The sequence below is a fragment of the Aspergillus multicolor genome (genome assembly GCF_047715735.1).
Source record: "Aspergillus multicolor strain CBS 133.54 unplaced genomic scaffold BDW74scaffold_1, whole genome shotgun sequence".
NCBI lineage: Eukaryota > Fungi > Ascomycota > Eurotiomycetes > Eurotiales > Aspergillaceae > Aspergillus > Aspergillus multicolor.
This window is the reverse complement of record NW_027395952.1, coordinates 392,391-411,458: the sequence shown is the minus strand read 5'-3', so window position 1 is coordinate 411,458 and position 19,068 is coordinate 392,391. Positions and strand designations below refer to the sequence as shown.

General features: G+C 51.3%; 7 protein-coding genes across 7 annotated transcripts; 3 read left to right on the top strand and 4 right to left on the bottom strand.

The window, feature by feature from the left end:
• Positions 1-99: 99 nt before the first annotated feature.
• BDW74DRAFT_141513 (uncharacterized protein) lies at positions 100-1,186 on the top strand. The gene is made up of 4 exons (XM_073722563.1): positions 100-144; positions 253-298; positions 363-411; positions 466-1,186. Exons 1-4 carry the CDS (start codon positions 135-137, stop codon positions 1,138-1,140), a joined length of 780 nt encoding a protein of 259 aa, XP_073589354.1. The 5' UTR covers positions 100-134; the 3' UTR covers positions 1,141-1,186.
• Positions 1,187-2,032: 846 nt separating this feature from the next.
• ctpA (Cu(2+)-transporting P-type ATPase CCC2) lies at positions 2,033-5,765 on the bottom strand. The gene has a single exon (XM_073734142.1). The coding sequence runs from the start codon at positions 5,661-5,663 to the stop codon at positions 2,112-2,114; it is 3,552 nt and encodes a 1,183-aa protein (XP_073589353.1). The 5' UTR covers positions 5,664-5,765; the 3' UTR covers positions 2,033-2,111.
• A 1,144-nt stretch (positions 5,766-6,909) lies between these two features.
• On the top strand, positions 6,910-8,171 carry BDW74DRAFT_141510 (CSN complex subunit 7). Its single transcript, XM_073722562.1, has one exon. It carries the CDS (start codon positions 7,078-7,080, stop codon positions 8,044-8,046), a length of 969 nt encoding a protein of 322 aa, XP_073589352.1. The 5' UTR covers positions 6,910-7,077; the 3' UTR covers positions 8,047-8,171.
• Positions 8,172-8,176: 5 nt separating this feature from the next.
• Positions 8,177-10,032, bottom strand: rgsB (putative RGS domain protein (Rax1)). The gene is made up of 3 exons (XM_073734070.1): positions 9,619-10,032; positions 8,827-9,550; positions 8,177-8,777 (listed from the first exon to the last, which is right to left on the bottom strand). The coding sequence occupies exons 1-3, from the start codon at positions 9,771-9,773 to the stop codon at positions 8,541-8,543; spliced, it is 1,116 nt and encodes a 371-aa protein (XP_073589351.1). The 5' UTR covers positions 9,774-10,032; the 3' UTR covers positions 8,177-8,540.
• A 610-nt stretch (positions 10,033-10,642) lies between these two features.
• On the bottom strand, positions 10,643-12,362 carry gcnE (histone acetyltransferase GCN5). The gene is made up of 6 exons (XM_073734097.1): positions 12,320-12,362; positions 12,154-12,254; positions 12,035-12,091; positions 11,776-11,984; positions 11,608-11,722; positions 10,643-11,546 (listed from the first exon to the last, which is right to left on the bottom strand). Exons 1-6 carry the CDS (start codon positions 12,327-12,329, stop codon positions 10,776-10,778), a joined length of 1,263 nt encoding a protein of 420 aa, XP_073589350.1. The 5' UTR covers positions 12,330-12,362; the 3' UTR covers positions 10,643-10,775.
• A 282-nt stretch (positions 12,363-12,644) lies between these two features.
• BDW74DRAFT_164494 (putative DNA repair protein Rad1) lies at positions 12,645-14,357 on the top strand (the record flags this gene model as incomplete). The annotated part of the gene is made up of 6 exons (XM_073726271.1): positions 12,645-12,747; positions 12,798-12,827; positions 12,881-12,935; positions 12,986-13,008; positions 13,082-13,136; positions 13,208-14,357. The coding sequence occupies 6 exons, from the start codon at positions 12,645-12,647 to the stop codon at positions 14,355-14,357; spliced, it is 1,416 nt and encodes a 471-aa protein (XP_073589349.1).
• Positions 14,358-14,768: 411 nt separating this feature from the next.
• On the bottom strand, positions 14,769-18,995 carry BDW74DRAFT_172095 (MRX complex DNA-binding subunit; the record flags this gene model as incomplete). The annotated part of the gene is made up of 6 exons (XM_073727443.1): positions 14,769-14,777; positions 14,843-18,532; positions 18,580-18,663; positions 18,714-18,804; positions 18,874-18,901; positions 18,953-18,995. The coding sequence occupies 6 exons, from the start codon at positions 18,993-18,995 to the stop codon at positions 14,769-14,771; spliced, it is 3,945 nt and encodes a 1,314-aa protein (XP_073589348.1).
• Positions 18,996-19,068: the final 73 nt, after the last annotated feature.

Genomic DNA, 19,068 nt, shown 5'->3' with positions numbered 1-19,068 from the left:
CCGCGGGTAACTAATACAGCTCCAGTACGCCAATTACGCCCCATGGTCGCAAGGCAGAGCAGCATCACGTTCCTGAAGCTTAAGCTGTCTTCCCACCATCTCGCTGCCTCTGCACCTTCAACAGCCCCGGAGAAATGCCTTTAGGTCCGTATACCTTGCTTTGGCTCCTGTATATCTCCAGTGCCATTGTTTGACCCTGTTCCTCATGTTGGCGCGCTGGAAGCTCGCGGACTAACATCGTCATCCGATCAGATGAAGAGAGCTTGGAGATAGCCGCCAATGGCGGCCAAATGGATCTGTATGTCTTCCAAGGCATTGACAAATAAGCCGCAGCTCGCGTTGATGTTAACATACCTACCTAGTGATAAATGGCCAGCCATCGTTGAACCTCTACTCGAACGGCTGGAATACGTGCGCAAAGTGCTCCCTTGAGCCTCATTCATGGTGGCTGACTATGTTCACTAGATCATCTATAATGTCTTTCCGATGCCTCAGATGCCCTCCGACTCCTCCTCCGTCTCTCAATACCAGCAGCAATACCTAAACCCGACCACATCCTTCATCCACAACCCCAACCCTGGCCCCGCCAGCAGCAACAAGGAGAACGCAGCTCCGCCAGACCTCGAAACAAACCCCCAAGCTCCGCCATCACTCCTCACACAGCCATCATCGTCAACCGAACGTATCCCAGACTCTTTACCTACGTCGCAGACAAGCACCGGAACCCTCCCCGCTCCTCTCCTCCTTATCCTCCAATCCATCCAGTCAACCCTTAGATCTCTGTTCGCATCCAAACCACCACACACCGTCCAGCGACTGGCAGAACTCATACTCCGTCCTAATGCACACTACCGAACACTACCGGCTTACGTGCGGGCCCTTGACCGCGTCGTCTCGGTCACCAGCAGCACCGACATATTCCCCTTCCCCATGCAAAGCGGTGCTGCCGCAGCGCAGCCGAATGGGACGCTGAATGGCGCAGAGACCACATTCAACTTCTCTGACAGCGCACTGGGAAGTGATGAGGCTCTAGGCGGTGCTCTTCTTACACCTATACCTTGGCTGAATAATGCTTCTTCGCCAGGCCCTGAAGGGGCGGCTATGGACGACAGTAAGCTGCGCTCTCCACAGATCATCTGAAGTTCTCTAAATATTTCGTCTGCTTGCAGTATCTATAATAACATCAGCCTCGCCCCTCCAAAACCAACTCCTCACACAACCCGCCGACCCACTGACACAAGGCATCGATCCCGGGGACAACATGCTCGAAACCGATATGTCAGCCGAACCCAGCGACGAACTCCCTCACGCTCGAGGCCCCTCCATCCTCGGCGTCGAGGACATGGGTCTACAAGATGGCAAAGGCGTCGAAATGACACTTTTAAGTAAAGAGGCAGAAGCAGAGACCGAGGAAACAAGCACCCAGGAGTCCGCCGAAGATTCTACTTCCGGTACGGGAATTGAAACCACGGACTCAGCAGACCAAAACGCGAAAGACGCAGCTGCAATCGCGGCTACCGTCACAGATAGCGATGGAGATATCACCCTATCCGACGAGGTTACTATAACGCAGACGCATGGGGGCCAGGAAGAGAAGAAATAAAGGAAAGGCCCTGGGCTCAATTTGATAGAATTTATTTGTGATCGGGTCGATACTATGCTTTTCTTTCCATAGTTGGACTTGATATTGCTTGACACTCATGAAATGAATGATGATCTATCTCTCATATCGAGCTTAAATAGAACCATGGCTATACTCAAATCCTATGGTTGGTGCCGTTGGCTGTCCAGATATATATCTGCCGTTCTAATCAAGAACACCAACAAAGGATGAAATGTCAAATTCCAGGAAGAATAGACCAGGGAAAATAGCGGAGGAAACCCTTGCACTATATATCTATCATATTTTATCCATCGTAAGATGTGTAGGTACATGTAGCTAGCATAGCACATAACGAGAAAGAGGTATCATAATATGCAAAGAAATCAAAATCAGAACAAGCAGAGCCAGAGAGCCAGAGAAAGGTCATAGAACATCATAACAGAATAGGCAGCCAAGTCAATCAATCACCCAAGTGCTTCCGTACGGCTCAATTGGGCGATGGACAAGCCTAGACAATCGGCTCCACGGTCTGCAAGGGCACATAGCTTGGCTCAACACCAGATGACTGGTTCGGACGACCGGTGAAGACAGACCAGACCTTAGCAGCAGCACCCTGGATCAATTGGCCAGCGCGACGAGTGGTGTTCGGAGAAGTGAAGAGCGTTGCTTCGAACCAGTTCTTACGTGAGTTGCCATCCGACGACGTATCAACTTCCTTCTCCAGGAGCTCAGCGTCCATCCAAGAGGGGCGTTTCCAGAATTTAAGCAGGAGACTGCTCACGACGACGGAGACGCTGGAGAGGGCCATCGCGGCGCCGGCAGCCATGGGAGGCAACATGAAGCCACCGAAGGGAAGGAATAGGCCCATTGCGAAGGGGAGGCCGATAACGTTGTACCCACAGGCCCAGACGAGGTTAAGCTTGATGCGGTTGAAGACTGAGCGGGAGAGGGCGAGACTGGCCGGGACAGAGAGAAGGTCGTCCGGCCGCATAAGTACGATGTCAGCAGCTTCCATGGCGACATCCGTGCCTGAGGCGAGGGCGATGCCGACAGATGCAGTAGCTAGGGCGGGCGAGTCGTTGATACCGTCACCGACCATGGCGACGCGCTCGCCACTGTCTTGAAGGGATTCGATGAGACCTTGTTTGGCTGAGGGGGTGACGGAGGCGTGGACAGCCCCATGCGGGATGCCGACGGCCGAGGCAATTGAGATGGCGGCTGCGTGGGAGTCGCCTGTAATCAAAGAGGTTGAGATTCCCATCCGGTGCAAGGCGGCCACTGCAGCTACGGCGGTTACCTTGACGGTATCCTGCAGTAGGATTGTGCCAGCGAATTGGCCGTCAATCGCCACATGGATCTGAGTGATGCCGACTTTGGAGTTCTTGGAACTGGGTGCATCGGGTGTTTGCTCCGCGGACTCAGGAACAGCAATGCTGTTGGATTCTAGGAAAGCAGCATTTCCAATCAGGACACGGTACCGGACGCGTTCGACATTGGAGGCAGGCTCCACCAAGGCAGATATGCCTTTGCCGACGCGGGCATCAAAATCGCCGAGGCTTCCTGGCAGTCCACCTTCGCCTGAATTTCCTGATTCATCTTTTGCGGCCGAATGGATTGTTTTCCCAATAGGATGTTCACTGTTCATCTCGGCAAGCCCAACAATCAACCACCAGAGCTTGCGCCGCCAGTCGTTTGAGGTCCATTGAGGCTCGATCTTGGCCTCGGTGACGCTCATCTTCCCTGTTGTCAAAGTACCCGTCTTGTCAAATACAACATGGGTGATCTTGGTAGCAGCCTCGAGCACAGCACCACCCTTTACGAGGATGCCCTGAGTCGCGCCAACTCCTGTGCCAACCATTACCGCGGTAGGGGTGCTGAGCCCTAATGCGCAAGGGCAGGCAAAAACGATGACCGAGATACAGAGCTTGAGACAGACCATGGTCTTGCCTCCGCCTTCTTCCGCAGAGAATATCTTGGGAGGGTTAGGAAGCAAGTGACTCACGAACATCCAGCCAAAGAACGTAATCAACCCCAAACTGATGATGGATGGGACAAAATAGCCAGCAACGATATCGGCCATGCGTTGAATTGAAGCCCGGCTTGTTTGCGCGTCCTGTACAAGCTTCACAATCTTACTGAGCTGAGTATCTTTGCCAGTACGGATGACCTTGATGTCAACCGCGCTGGTGCCGTTCACAGTTCCAGCAATAACCATGCTTCTCTTAGTCTTGCGAATGGGTAATGCTTCACCAGTGATCATACTCTCATCAACATAAGTCTCACCCCGAATGACAACACCATCAGCGGACACCTTATCGCCCGGATGGAGGACGACGATATCTCCGACTTCGATGAGCTCGGTGGGAATGACCTTTTGGGAAACGGTGGGTCTGTTATTTGAAGAAGCTGGCTTTTGTTCTTCTGAGTCTAAGCTTTCCCAGTCCTCCGCTAACTTCTCGGCTGCTATCGGATCATCGTAGATAGTTGTCATCGATGGCGCTAGAGACATAAGCCGGGACAGAGCAGCAGATGTTTGACCCTTGGCCCTGTTCTCTAGCCACCGGCCAAGTGTAATGAAGGTGATAAGCATAGTACTCGTGTCGAAGACGGTGCTGGGTCTTTTGTAAGGCTCAAGAAGAATGGCTACAAGCATTGTGAAGACACTGTAGAAAAAAGCTGCCGAAGTGCCCAGCATAACGAGAACATCCATGGTTGGGGCACGGTGCCGTAGAGATTTATAACTCGTGATATAGAACCGTTTGCCAATACCGAATTGCACAGGAATTGTCAGTAACAGACAGGCAAGCTCGCCAAGATAAAGACCGGGGATAATTCGAACCCCACCAAAGTCGAGCGTTGGGAGGTACATGGGAAGGATCATGTTGATCAGAAACACGGGAATGGCGAAGGACAGGGAGACTAGAAAGGCGCGTTTCCACTCCAATACTTCTTTGGTCTTCGCCAAAGACTCTAGCTGTGCGTTCTTGTCATCAGAGTCTGCCAGTAAGGCATTGTACCCCGCAGCTTCGATGATGGCAACGATCGCGCGGATTCCGACCATAGAGGTATCATATGAGACCACTAGTCGAGAGGTAGCGAGAGTCACCGAAGCCGAGACAACGCCTGATTTCTGCATCAAAGAATCCTCCAAACCCGCAGCAGAGGTCGTATCGCGTAAGCCGTGAAGGTCAAGCGTGACTCGAGTAAGGTTGCCTTTCTGAGCGTGCGCCTGAACCTCGGAAACGACCTTTGCATCAAATCCTGCATCTTCAATCATGTCGACGATTTTCTTGGAAGGGAGGAGTTGAGGATTATGGGTGATGATTGCCCGCTCGGCGAGCAGACTGATGTTGAACTGGAGTACGCCCTCCACGCCATCGAAGGCACCCTGTACACTCGACGTACATGCGCCACATGTCATTCCCTCGATGGCAACAGTGGTAACTGTTGACTGAGACGGGTCCGTAGAGTCCTGAGACGTGCGAGGACCAGCCTGAGATGTCGTGGTTTCCAGCACTCTCGCATCAAAGCCTCGATCCTCCACTATCTCCGCAAGCTGCTCGGCTGAGACCGTCGACAGATCGTGCTCAATCACTGCGCGCTCGGAAAGTAACGAGACATTGACAGATCGTACGCCAGGGTTCTCGGTCAACCCGCCTTCCACTGCAGAAGTGCAAGCCCCGCATGTCATTCCTCCCACTGCTAATGTCGTCGTCGCGATAACGGTCGCATGCGCTTTCGAGTCGCTGGAAACCTGTATCGAAATCGAGGAACTATCGCTAGAAATCACGGTCGCGTCGAACCCGCAGTCTTCGATCATCTCGGCGACTTTTTCTGGAGGTAGTAGACTGGGATCGTGGTGGATGACGGCCCTGCTCATCATCAGGCTCACGGAGACTTCACCAGCACCCTCCACGCCTTTGAAAGCGCCCTCGACCGCAGAGGTGCATGCGCCGCATGTCATTCCCTCCACGCTCACGGTGGTAGTGGCCATTTGCGATGTAGGTCGAGTCGGAGAAAGGGCGCCACCCCCGGCGGCTAAGGTGTTGGGGACGGCCATCGTATCGAGACTATCAACGGATAGCGACAAGCCAGGCACAAGCCGGAGAATATACCACGGTCACCGCATACGAGCGAACTGTCGAGTTTAAGGAGGAGAAAGAGGGAAAGAAAAATGTGGAATGAGAAAGGGCGAGGGGAAGAATGGAATTAATCAGACGGGGCGGAAGCAGCGGAGCTGACGGTGTCTGGCCTGATTCTCTGAATGCCGAGCGCTGAGAATAATGAGATAACTGTGCTCGCAAGGGAGATTGGAGATTGGGCCATTGTCTAAATGGAACTATTGGCCGATCACCCTTGCTCCAGTCGTACTAGACTCCATGCGATCGGGCGGAGCATTTTCAATATTTCCTCATTTTAACCTGAATAGATGGGCATTTGCGAGTCTCTGACTAATGCTTTGAGCGCAAGAGACAATGAGACCCGGATGATACCACCAAGAGCAGGTCTTTGTTCCAATCAGAGCCTACATAGCTTCTATTCACCTATTGAATGCTCAATGATCGCTAGATACGCTTGTTAAAGCAGCGTCGTAAAGGGCGGAGCCATAGAGTACGCAGTCGACTTCGTAACTCTAGTCCATTATGCATGCTGGTTGCCCGGCCTTAGCTTGCAGAGACGTGGTCTTTTTTTCTGTCTGTCATCGGCAAACTGTCAGGTTTGATTCAATCTCCGTATGCCGTGCTCCAGGTCTATTACTGATTGATATACCTGAAGCGTTCGTGGGGGTCCTTTGTTCCCGAAACATCCTTGACAGCGGCTGGCGTTTCACCTAGAGTATACCGTAAAACACTGGCAAGACTTCGGCTTCTCGAGAAGCTCCTACCAAGCTGCAGCCATCTACCCCTTTTCAGGGACCACGGACATGGTCAGGGAAGGGGTTCACAGGAGGATAATTAGATCCAACCTTAAGTGAAGCTCATCGCAAACGATGATGGCGTGAGAGGTGCATTCTTATCCCATTTTGGAGCAGTCACACCAATAGTGCCTTGCTGAGGAATGACTCGTAATGGTCAAGTCACCGCGACATATGACAGCAAGATGGCTGCCTTTGACATTCGATAGACCTGTCTCCGTACTAGCATTTGTGCTACCGACTCTGTAGAGTACTTGTAGGAACATGGTTGTTTGCTTCGTCTGTTCCTTGATGCCCCACCTGGAAAAGTGTGGAGGAGATGTGTTTGCATTGCCTGCAAACTCGCTGGACCTCACCTCTCGGGTCTCGACTGTGGAGTACTGACCATCAACAGCTATCCAACGACCTCACTGAAGGATTCAACCACCATTGCTCACCTCGCTATGCTAACTGCGTTGATTTGATATTCATTCTGAGCCCAAAACTATCACCAACGGCACCACCTGCTACCGGACGATCCAATCTCACGAGCAGCTCAAGCTCCGTGAACCCAACACAGATGGATCAAGTCCACCACCGGGCCCTAGACGCCCTCCAATCCTTCATCGCCCTCGCAGACTCCAGCAGCGCCTCATCCCCCCGGTACGCCGCAAACATTATCACAAACGCAACATCCAGCCCACAAACCTACGTTTTCGCCGAGCTGCTCGAACGGCCCGCAATCCAAGCCCTGCGGTCCCCAAACACGCCCGCCGAGCTCCAAGGCTACCTCACGCTCCTAGAGATCTTCGCCTGGGGAACATGGCAAGACTATCAGAACACACCTAACCTCCCACCCCTGAGCGACGAGCAAGCACGCAAGCTCCGGCTCCTTACGCTCTTATCTCTCTCTTCAACCATCAAACCACTCACCTACGACTCCCTCATGACCTCGCTCTCCCTCTCTGCTCCATCTGAACTCGAATCCCTCGTCACAAGTGCGATCTACTCTTCACTCATCACAGCCCGCCTGTCTCCAGCTACTACCCCGCCAACAGTGAATGTCACCTCCGTCGCACCACTCCGCGATGTCAAACCCACCTCTCTCCCATCAATGATCTCCGCCCTCACAGCCTGGGAATCCCGCTGCGGCTCCGTAATCTCCGACATCGAATCCGAGATCGCGAAGATCAGAGCCGACTCTGCGCAGCGCCGCAGCAAGGAAAACGCCCGCGCCGTAACACTCGAGAAGACGTTAGAGAAGTGGTCCGCTACTAGCGGAGAGCAAGGACAGGGTAGTTTCCAGGGGAGCCAGGGCGCCTTTGGATCTAAGAAAATGGGCTGGAAACCGAGGGATCTAGGTGCTGCAATCCGTGAACGAAGCTTCTTCGGGGGCGGGAGTAACAAGCGAGAGTTTGATGACGATGGGTATTTCGAGGAGGGCTCTAATGACTTTGATCCGCACGGCTCTGGAATGGACATCGATGAGGGTGCTGGGGCGAGGGGTGGAACGAGGCATTCAAAACGTTTTCTTGGTAAGAAGACATAACTTAGGATCTCCTATCATGGCAATGGCCTGGTATCAACAATGCATGGCTGCTGCGGGGTCCTCCACCGCACCATCCTCTAGCATATTAATGACGAGAGCACCGCTACTTCGAATGCATAAGGAACCAAAACCCTACAACAGATCTCTCAATTACGATTACTAAAATACCAAGCTAACTAAGTACCAAGTAATAACGAGATATCCGCAACACCAAGGCTTCCGCAAAAGTCATCTAACGTGCAAGTTCACTAGCGAAGGGGTATTAGAAAGATAAAAAAAAAGTAACTAGGCTCAAAACTAAGACGAAGGAGATGGCACAGGCTGAACAGATGCATGCTCGCAAGAACTGAAGCTGTCGCTGGAGTAGTCGAGAACCAGCCCTAATGACTGAGTGGGGGCATTGCATGACGGAACTCCAGCGGCGGTGTCGATTTCCGAGTAAGGTTAAGAAGTAGACCGTATAACCGTGAAATATGGTATTATGAAAGGCAAGATTAAAGCATCGTACCGGGAACCAAGATGAATAAAACGCTCAATGCTGCTGCGACGAAAGACGCGATTAGAACTGTGGCGACAGCTCGTTTCACTAGGAGTTTTCGGACGTATGGCTCGCGGACTGGTGACCAGTTCATGAAGGTATACTCGCTATACCCCGCAAATGCCATGACTGGGTCTATCTTGTACTGGTAGGAGACGATGAAGTAGGATGCAATGACGAAGGGTAGAATAATCTGCGGTGACTTAGTAACACGAACGTTCTCTCTGGTGGACATTACATACCCAGCAACGAATGTGCCTTGGTTTATCACGGAGAACCACGTAAAAAGCACCCCAGAAACCCCCACCAAAGCTGATGAGGGCAAACGCTAGACGCGCCATTATCGACAATGGGACGAGGTTACCCAGGGCTTTCGCCTGCAAAAACCCTGGGAAGGCATCGCGCTCCATCGCCTGAAAAACGTAGTCCTTCGCCGGGTCGAACACTTCCGGGTCGTCTCGGCCATCATCCTCCACTAGGTTAATGATCCCAGACACCATCTCTTCGGGTAAAACGATCTCTCTTTCGGCTCCAGGCAACAGATATGTGTATAGGATCTTCTCTGCACTGGATCGGATATCCCCTCGCGCAACCGTGTGGCCTGGAGAGCCGGACTCTTGTTGGGTTAAGCTCGGCCGTGGGAAATCATTCGAAATCGTGCGGGTCGGATCGTTCTGTGAACCTAAACTGTTCTGTGGAGAATGCCCGGATGAGTGTCCATCTGTGCGAAGGAAAGCCGACAGTCTCTGATCAGCCTCCCTATCCTCCAGACTCCGCAGACCCTGTCGAAGCCCAGACGGCCCAGCTTCCACAAGTGGGATATCGTTCACACTCTCGAAGTTCTCTAAAGGTGTCGAGGATCCTTTGCTCTCGGCCTTTTCGAGGTCGGGCGTCGCAACTAGAACGGATCGTCGTAGTTCTCTGACATAGTGACGGCACAGTGACATGTGTTGGGATACATCGAGCCTAATTTGTTGTTTGATTAGCATTGGCCCGACGAGTAGTCTCAAAGATCCGCATTCTAGAGAGCATACCAGAAGTCCAGGTAATCAACAGAGCGTTGTTGGTCGCGCATATAGATATAGAAGGAGAAGAGATCGACAGGTGCCAGAGTTCGGCGACTCAGAACCTCGAAGAGCGTCGGCAAGCGATTTCGCTGCTCCACCTCTATCATACCCGGCGTCGCCATTTTCTCCTGAAGTCGAGTAAAAGTTTGCTGAAGCGAATGTTCGTGAAGTCGGGTTGTTCAGCTCGGACGTGAAACAAGGAGGGGCCAAAAGGGGTAACGAGTGTGATTGGGACCGAAGTAGATACGAGTAAACAAGTATACAGCTCGTCCACGGTCCAAGTAATGTCTTTCCGAGAATTCTGACGACAAAGAACGCTCAGTGACAGTTAATGGTAGCGAATGACGGAATGAATTAGGCGTAGAACCTGGACAGAAGATGCGAAAGCGAAAGCGAGAGGCTGACGAGCTCCCTTAAGCAAGGGAGGTGTCGAATGCGGGAAACTAACAGCCACCGGACTGCAGCAAGGTCAAGAGGAGCAAGCCCAAGCCATTCAGAGGTGAATGGAGGGGTGAAGAGGGTGTGAAAAAGATGAGCCAAGCCAGCCGGCACAATGAGGTGTTCTGCAGTGTTTGGTGGTCTGCAGTAGTGAAGCCCTGGCGGTGTTTCTTCAAACGGCACGCCTCAACATTGATCCGAAATGAATGGCTCCACTGCCGGCCACCAACGGCCTGGATCCAGAGATCCTCTCAGGTACCATTTGTTCGTTGAGACATTTGGCCTAGTGATCTTCGTTACTATGGTGGATAGCGGGCGAACAATAATTGGTGCATGGTTGATATCTTGGTTGGGCCCAGCGGCTGAAATACATCATCGCCAGCGGCTGGGTTCCCCCTGGATTCGAGATCTGCACGCTTGAAAGCTTCGGCCACTTATTGGATACGTCATTTGTCCTGAGGAACCGCCTCACCAATCGAGTTCGTCCCTTGATGCAGTTTGGGATAGAATAAAAAGTAAAAAGTAAAAAAGCCTGATATAGATCACACGCTCCACAATGCCACATGCTAAACCGGGTATTCGTAAGCAAAGCCCTAACAACACGGCGCAACCGCCAGTTAAACTCCCATTCAACGCCTCGATGTTAAAAAGTTGTTGATATATCATCAATGGCCATCAGCAAGATGCTAAATAATCGTTAACCACCACAGCACCGCAGTAACAAGGTTGAAGGGCCAAACAGCACTTACCGACCACTCGGGGATGTTCCGAATCTGTTGCCACATGAACTTCTCCAGCTTATTCGCGCTTTTGGCGTAGGGCGTGCTCTCATTATTGTATCGGCGACAGTTGTCAAACATCAATACGGCGTCTTTGATGAAGTCTTGAGGTGTCGGGTACATGTCCTTCTCGTGTTTCTCCTCCATTGTCGATAGATCCATTGGCTCTTTGATAACTTCATAATAGTCTTGAACCTCATCCTTGTTAACAGGTTGAGTAAACGGCCACGCTGCGCTGTGGTTTTGCATATCGTTGAGAAGATGTAAGAGCTGATTATAATTGGGTCCGTGTCGCGGTTGACGGGCAAGTTCGTCCATATCGGGTGACCATCCCGACTCTTTAATGGCGGGAATGCTTAATGGGTCGATCTTGACCGCACCATTCTTCCACTCCTTAGGCGGCGGATGGATGATATGTGACCTGCTGAAGGCGCGAATTTTGGCGTGAACCGCCTCTTTTTGTTTCAATAGCATGCGCCCCGATTCGAGGTACCGGATCTTCGGAAGCATTGTGCACTGCATGATCGTTCCTCCTTCATAATCTTTGATGTATCCCATCCATATAGACCGGTCAAGTTGAATCTCTTTCGTAAATCCCTGTTTTTTGAAGTATCCAATCGCATAATTATCGGCATAGGTCAAGAAGTGCATAATGTCCGAGGTTGCTTTGACGTAGTCCTATGGTTGTCTAAATCAGAGCCGAGATTTTGACGAAAGAGGGCTCGCCTTCAGTACATACCTTCAAGTGCGACATAAGATGCGCACCATATCCCTTGACCTGCTGATCTGATGAAATGGCACAGAACACTATCTCCGCAAATCTGCGGCTGTTGAACGGCCGGTAGGTTATACCACTATGGGGAGATTAGCGAACCAAGCAACCCCAAAGCCAAAAGGAAATGCTGACCCAACAACTTCTAGTGGATGCTTGACGATGGCAATCGAGAGATGAGATCTGTCGTAGACCAGTCGCGCGATATAATCCTTGGGCATTTTCGGGAGTTGTTTCTGGAATATGCATTTCAGTCCGGTAAGGACAACGAAGCTGTCGCGCGAACCATCGTTATTGACAACTCGGAATTCGATTTCGCCACGGCGCTCTTCCAGTACTGCAGGCTATGTCTGAAGTTAGTGTCGCGCTCATCCTAACAATGTCCGCGGCTCACCTTCTCGGGGAAGGGAACGATTCGCATCGCCGGCTTCTCTAACGGATCATCTTCGGTCTATACGCAGGTGAATTAAATTTCAAACTTTGCATATTTCATTGAAGAGATTTAAGAGGTACCTTCAGCTCCCGCTCCGGAGAGTTTGTGCGCGCCTTCTTGCTCTGTTGTTGAGAATCTGGGGAAAGAGCCTCCTCCGAGGCTTTCCGCTTCACGTTCGGGCCTGGACTCGATCAGCATGGGGTTGACGCATTAAAGATAGAATTGCCTCAGTGGCCTAAAGCTCACTTTCGGTCATTATATAACGTTATGTGGTGATAATGATGCTCTTTTTCTTGATTTTGATCTGTCGCAAAGTCGCTGTTGTTCGCCGCGAGGTCGGCCAATGGTAACTAATCCGGGGAGGGGAGCCCGGGTCAACAATGTTCCAGGCTCCGGTCGGGCCAGATCGACTTTCCGTGGAGCTTGAATAATAGCTCCGACTCGCCGGTCTCGATTGGAGATGTCTGTCATCTTCAACTACTCCATTCACCCAATGCTCTAGCTGTGCTCTCTCTGCAGCGCTCAACTCTCATTTGCAAATCTACTGGTCTGAATTGCTGTACGATACCCAATGTCGCTTAACCAGGTCTGGGAAGCAGCTTCTGCACGCCCGTATACTCCTCCCATTGCCAAAGATAGCCAGTTTAGTGTCGGCTTTTCTCTTCTGCTGCTCGGTGAGCCCTGACAGCCTTTCAATTGATGCCAGTCCCTAACATGTTTCCAGCGTTCATATTTACCACACTTTTCGGCTTGAGTCAGTGATAATCGCGCGCATCGTCCCCAAACCTTGTCTAACCCACTGTATAGACCGATCATTCTCAAGCATTGTGTCGCTTGGTGCTCCGGCATCTCTGGCTTTCGGGTAAACAACCTCCATTCCTATTGCTCGACAATTGCTAATGTTCTGACCAGCTTCGGAGCTGTGTTTATGATTTGTGCTGTTGGAGTCTACGTCTAAGTGGCATCTTCCTCCTACATACTCATGTACGGTTGTCTGAAGAATTGAAGACGCAAGCTGTATCACTAGAAGCACCACATACAATAAATACCCGGTGTTCACTCCGTACTGCTCTATATCTCCTTTCTACCTGCAACCATGACGGACACCGGGCCAATCTTCACTGCTGTTTCTAGCAACGCGAACCAGCTCTACACTTTATTACACTGCATCAGCTTCGCTCAGAATGCCACCGTACAGATAACACCAGATGGGATTCGCTTCTCCGTGGAAGAGGCGCGAGTGGTACAGGGCCTTGCATTCCTGGACAAAGCTCTTTTCACCACCTATACTTTCAATGCACCCGCATCCGCCGATACCAATGACACTACGATGGACACAGAAGCAGATGAGCCCGATTACCCCTGCTTCGTCGTCTCACTATCGGCTCTTCTCGAAACACTAAAAATATTCGGCGTAGGCGACTCCTCAGCCGCCGCCAGCAGCAGGGCAGCCAGCGTTCAACCCTTAGCCGCCTCAGCCTCAAACGCATTCACAGCCCCAGCCTTACTCCTCAACCGCTCCTGCACAATCCAATACCTAACCCACGGCTCCCCCCTCAGCATTACCCTCGCCGAAACGGGCGTCAAAACCATCTGCGAGCTAACAACCTACGAGCCCGACGAAGGCGATCTGGAAATCCCCTTCCAGCGCGACGGCGTCATCATGAAGATAATCATGCGCTCCGCCTGGCTCCACAACGCAATCACTGAACTCGGCGCCACGAGCCCCAGCGTCCTGAAGATTTCTGCGTCCTCAAAGGAAGAACCATACTTCACCCTCTCCGGCGCAGGAGGCCCCTTCAGCGAATCAACAGTCGAGTTTTCAATCGAACAGCAAGAAGCCCAGGACGGTCAAAACAACGGAGCAGACACACACCGCAAAGTTTTAACGAGCGACGGACTGAGAGCCCGAGCAACAAGAGCAAAACTCGCGCCCACCGTCACGGAGACCTTCCTCGTCAGCCCGCCCTCTTCAATGGGACCGCGTCTGCGCCAGGACTTCAAATTTGGATACATACAGAAGGCGTCCCGTGCCATGGCGGCTGCAAACAAAGTCAGCATCCGCGGTGACCGGCAAGGTGTTTTAAGTCTGCAGTTCATGATTGAGTTTGATACGGCGGGCTCGCTCAGTACGAGTAATAGTATGCGCTCTGGGTCTGTTCAGGGTCTCGATGTGAATGCGCCGGGATCGACTGTTAGCTTTGTGGACTTTAGGTTTGTCCCGCTGCTTGATGAGGATGAGCTTGGGGGTGCGGCTGTGAGGGAGGATCTGGAACAGACATAGCAGTGAAAGGAAAGGAAAAGCATACCGGATGGTGTCTGCTCGAGTTATAATTCCACATCACCCAACGAAGCCCTAGCTTGCACACGATACATAAATCTGATGCAGGTATAATCAGACTATAGCCAGCCGCTTTTGGAGGTCAAAGCTTTAGAATCACACGCTGGAGAAAGAAACCATCCTGAAGAGACTTTGCTTGATATTCTTTGACACATATCCCTACCCATGCCCTTCCATTCCCGTAAACGCCGAAGATATATGCTAAACTTGAGTATCTTATATGGTACACGCGAAAAAGAAAACCCCCGAACGGGGCGAGACAACGCAAGAATAAGAGAGATATTTCATAGCCCCACGCAAAAGAAAAACATGGGCCGAGATAGACAGCTGAAGAGGACATCGAATGGTGGGCAATCACAAAACCTAGAGGGAGTTAAAACGTCAGCTCAAAACGTCCTAGAAGCACTGCAGAAGAATAAAAAGCTTACCTCAGCAATAGACTGCCTCTCAATAATCGACTTCTGCCGCTCATTGCGCGAGACCCGATAGTAGTAGTCGCTGAAGTCGCCGCACTGCATGTGCCGCAGGAACTCCTCGTCGTGAGTAATAACAATAAGCTGGAAGTTCGACTGCTGCTGTCTCGCCTTGATAATATCGTGTAGACTCTCAGCGAGCGAGCGGATGTTGTCTCTGTCGAGGTTCGTTGTTGGCTCATCTAACGCGATCAGCCCGCAGTTGACGCCAAAACACTCGGCCAGCGCTAGGCGGATGATGATACTAGCGAGGACCTTCTGACCAGCACTGCAACGGCCACGCATGTCCATCTCTGCGCCCTGCTTGACCATGCAGACGCGGTAGTTGTAGGATTGGTTGCCGCGGGCGTTTTCGTTGTCGGAGCGGATGAGGATTGTGTCGACGTCTGTACCGCGGTAGGTCTTTTGCCAAAGCTCGCCGATGATGGCATTGATTTCTTCCATTTTCAGACCGTGGTATTTCATGATTGCCTTGTCAAGGGCCGTGCCGTAACGGGCGAGATCCTCGACGGCGGCCTTTGTGGTTTCCACTTTGATGTGCGATTCCTTGTACTTGTATGCTGCATCTTTGTAGTCCGTATCCCAGTCCTTGATGAGTTGCATGAGTTGGTCGTCTTTGGACTTCATTTCACCCATCTTGCTGGATTGTTTCGCAGAGAGGGCGTTGTGCTCGCGAGACCTACGCTCAGATTCCTCTTTGAAGCGGCTTCTGTCCACTTCGGCGTTTTTGCTTTCCAGTTCCTGGATCTCGCTTGTGACCTTTTCGAAGGATCGCACTGACTGGCGGTATGTCAGGTTATCGGCGTATTGGCGCCTTGTGTTCTCGCTGTCCTTGAGTTGGGTGGATATCTTGTTGATAGATCTGGTGATGGCTGCCTGTTCGGCTTCGAGTTGGCTGATTTCCTCCTCGATGGACTTTAGCTCGCGTCTGCTGCGATCAAGCTGCTGAGGGCCACCCCGCTCATTGTATGCGTCGATTTCTTCGTTCGCAAGCTCAACCTGGTGTATTCTATCAGACAGTTGAGAGATTACTTGTTGCATCTCTCGCTCGCGTGCTTCGGCCCTATGACTGATGTCATCATACTTGGCTTGATGCTTGAGCAGCTCTGGGTTAAGATCCTCGATATCCCTGTCTGCCTTTGCAATTGTTTCCCGTTGCTGGCTGTTGAGGGTTTTATACTCCTCTATGCGAGCAACGAGGTCAGCCTTCCTCTCAAGCTGGAACTTGACATTGTCAAGATTGCTTTTCACATCTCGGAGTTGCAGTTCCAGGTTGTTGAGCTCTGCACGAGCCTGTTCTTTCTCGTTTGTGAGTCTGGTAAGAGACTTCTTAAGAGCTCTGGACTTCTCGCCAATGCTGGCGATCTCATCCTGGATGTCCTCGAGCGTACGGGAAGCCGCACCATCTTGCTGCTTCGAAGAAAGCTCTTGGATCTGAGAGCGGATGGATTTGATCTCGCTATCGTACCTGACGATAGTGCTGACTGTCTTGGACAAAGCCTCGATATCTCTCCTCTTCTCGGTTGCCTCGCTAACGGCTTTGTCACGGTCTTCCAGCTGACCCAAAAGCTGATCACGCTCTAGAGTGTATTTGTCGTCGTCCTGTTGGAGCTCTGGGATCTCAGTCTTTTTGAGACGCTTCCAGGTATCGTAAGCAGTACTGGCGGCACGGGCAGCATTAAGGTCCTGCTCTAATAGATCAACCTCCTCGGCCTGCGCCTGCGTTTTTGCTCTCTTTATCAATGCCTCAAGCCTGTTGAAAAAAATCTTCAGGTCCTTATCGTTCTTGAACGACCGAGCGCACACTCGACAAATCTTTTCCTGCTTAGCAGTTGTCAAGCATTGAGTCATGTACTCCTCAATACCAGTGTTATGCCCAGCGCTACCCTTCGCCATGTCCAACTGGTTCTGACGCTGGCTGACTGTGTCGGGATATTCCTCAGGCTCGTCATCAATAGCTTCGCGAATTTCTTCAACGCATTCCTTAAGCTCCTTTTGCCGCTGGCTCAGAGATCTTTCAGCGTTCTTCAGCTTATACTCAACTTGCTCCAGCTCGCGACTGATAGCATCTCTTGCACGTTCAGCCTGGGATACCGCTTTGGATTCGTCTTCAAGAGTACGTTGAAAGTCTCGCTCCAAGGTATCGATCTTCCAATTTTGGTCCACTAGCTTGGAAAGGCGCTCCCCATGCGCTCCCTTCATCGTTTCCAGGCCCCGCTCCCGGTCTTTCAACTCTTTCTTAAGGAGATCTAAGCGGGCTAGGTCGCCAGCCTTCTTGGTCGCTTGGATAAGCTCAACATTCAAGCGGGAGCTTTCATCCTCTAGCTCGCGAGTCTGTGTGTTCAAATCTTGGATATTTTTGTCTCGAGAAGCAGATCGTTCACGCTCCTTGGCCTGGTCCAGGCGAGCCTGAATATCCTCAGCATTTGACTCAAGAGCAGCTTGAGCGCCCTCGTCTACAGTGATCTTATTCAGCTTGGCCTGATAGCCAGCGGCCTCTTGATCGTTGGCAGCCATCTGCCGCTTGGCTGCACTTTTGCTCTCTTGCAATACGGACTTTCGCTCGCTGATTTTGTTCACTGATGTCTGAGCTTCCCGTAGTTCGGCCTGTGACTCCCTCTTAGCTCGATCCAGAGATTGATTCTGATCTTTCAAGATTTTGCGTATCCGTGCCATGAATTCGTCCACATCAGACTGGTCCACAATTCTATCAACCCCACGAATGTTGTAGTTTCGAGCAAGCTCTTTAGACATCTGCTGACGTCTTTCAATTTGACGCTCAAAGTTGGCCTTGTCATTCTCATGTTTACCATACTCAGCTTGCTTAGAACCGAGCTTATGCCGAGTTTCTTCAATCTGTTCCCTTATCTCCATATACTTCTCTTTTTGAGATTCTTCTTGCTGTTGGTACTGGATTTGCTTCGCTTCGAACTGTTCCAGGTTCGACTCCAGCCACTCGTCCGGCTCGTCCAGCTCTACCAAGTGACGTTTGAGATTGTCGATTGTGGATTGGATACTTCTCGCCTCGATCCGTTTGCCTTCCAGTGCACCAAGAATCTGAGAGTAGCTTTCAGACTCCTTCCAAGCCTTGTCCGCCAGTTCTGCCACTCGACGCATCTCTCGTGTGAGTTGCTGAGTCTCAGCACGTAGAGTCTCGATTTCTTCCTGGAGCATGATCGACCTCTTCTCCGCCTTGTCGGCCTTCTCTTTATCCTCCTTGGCATGTTGCTCCATGATCTTGTACTTGCCAAGCTCCTCGTTCTGCTTCTTCCGTAACGCCCTGATGTTGTCAATCGCCTTTGTGTACTTGACGGCTTCGAATATCTCGTCAAATCGCTTTTTCAGTACTGAAGGTTCACTCATTGGCCATAGACTCTCGTCTTGATGACAGAAGATAACGGAGTCGAGGATGGCCTTGGAGACACCCAAATACTGCGGCATAATCTGATCCAGCTCAGCCACGCGTGATGAAATCGCAGTTCGTTCTCCCTCCTTGATCATAAGAAGTTGGCCTTCGAGTGTCTTTTGTGATCGCGTTGTCTTTTTCACTGTGAGCTGTAGGCTCCTGGTTGCCACCATTTTTGCACCGGATGTGCCCTTGAAGGATAGCTTCACCTGGGCCAGAACCTCTTTCTCTCCGCATAGCTTGTATCCCTTAGCATTGACTCCGTCGTTATTATCCGCTAACGTACCTTCGGGTCATGGATGAATGCGCCACCCTTGCTATTGGGCGGAAGGTCACCGGTCGTGGCATATTTGAGACACTCGATAATAGTCTAGGTTTGGATTAGCGTGAGCATTTGTAGTCGAGTACAGATGTCGCTACCGTCTTTCCGGAACCATTGTAACCGACGATCAACGTGAGGGGAGTATGGAATTGGATCGTTTCGCTGCGGGTGTTGTCGAATGAGCGAACACTATGAAATACCATAAGCATTAGCAGCTGATCGGCATAGTCTGAGTTTAGATATTCATGATCGTCTCACCCCAAAATTGAGAGCTTGTCGACTTTCGCTATCGGAGATGTCAGTGAGGTGCGGAGAAGTTCGAAGCTCCGCTACTTACACCTATCTTCGTTAGAACGTAGGTACAACTTAGAAAATGACATATGACAACTTACATGGTGAGTATATCACTGCTCCGCCTCCTATTAGGTCTGAAAAGTGATATAAGGGGCGTGG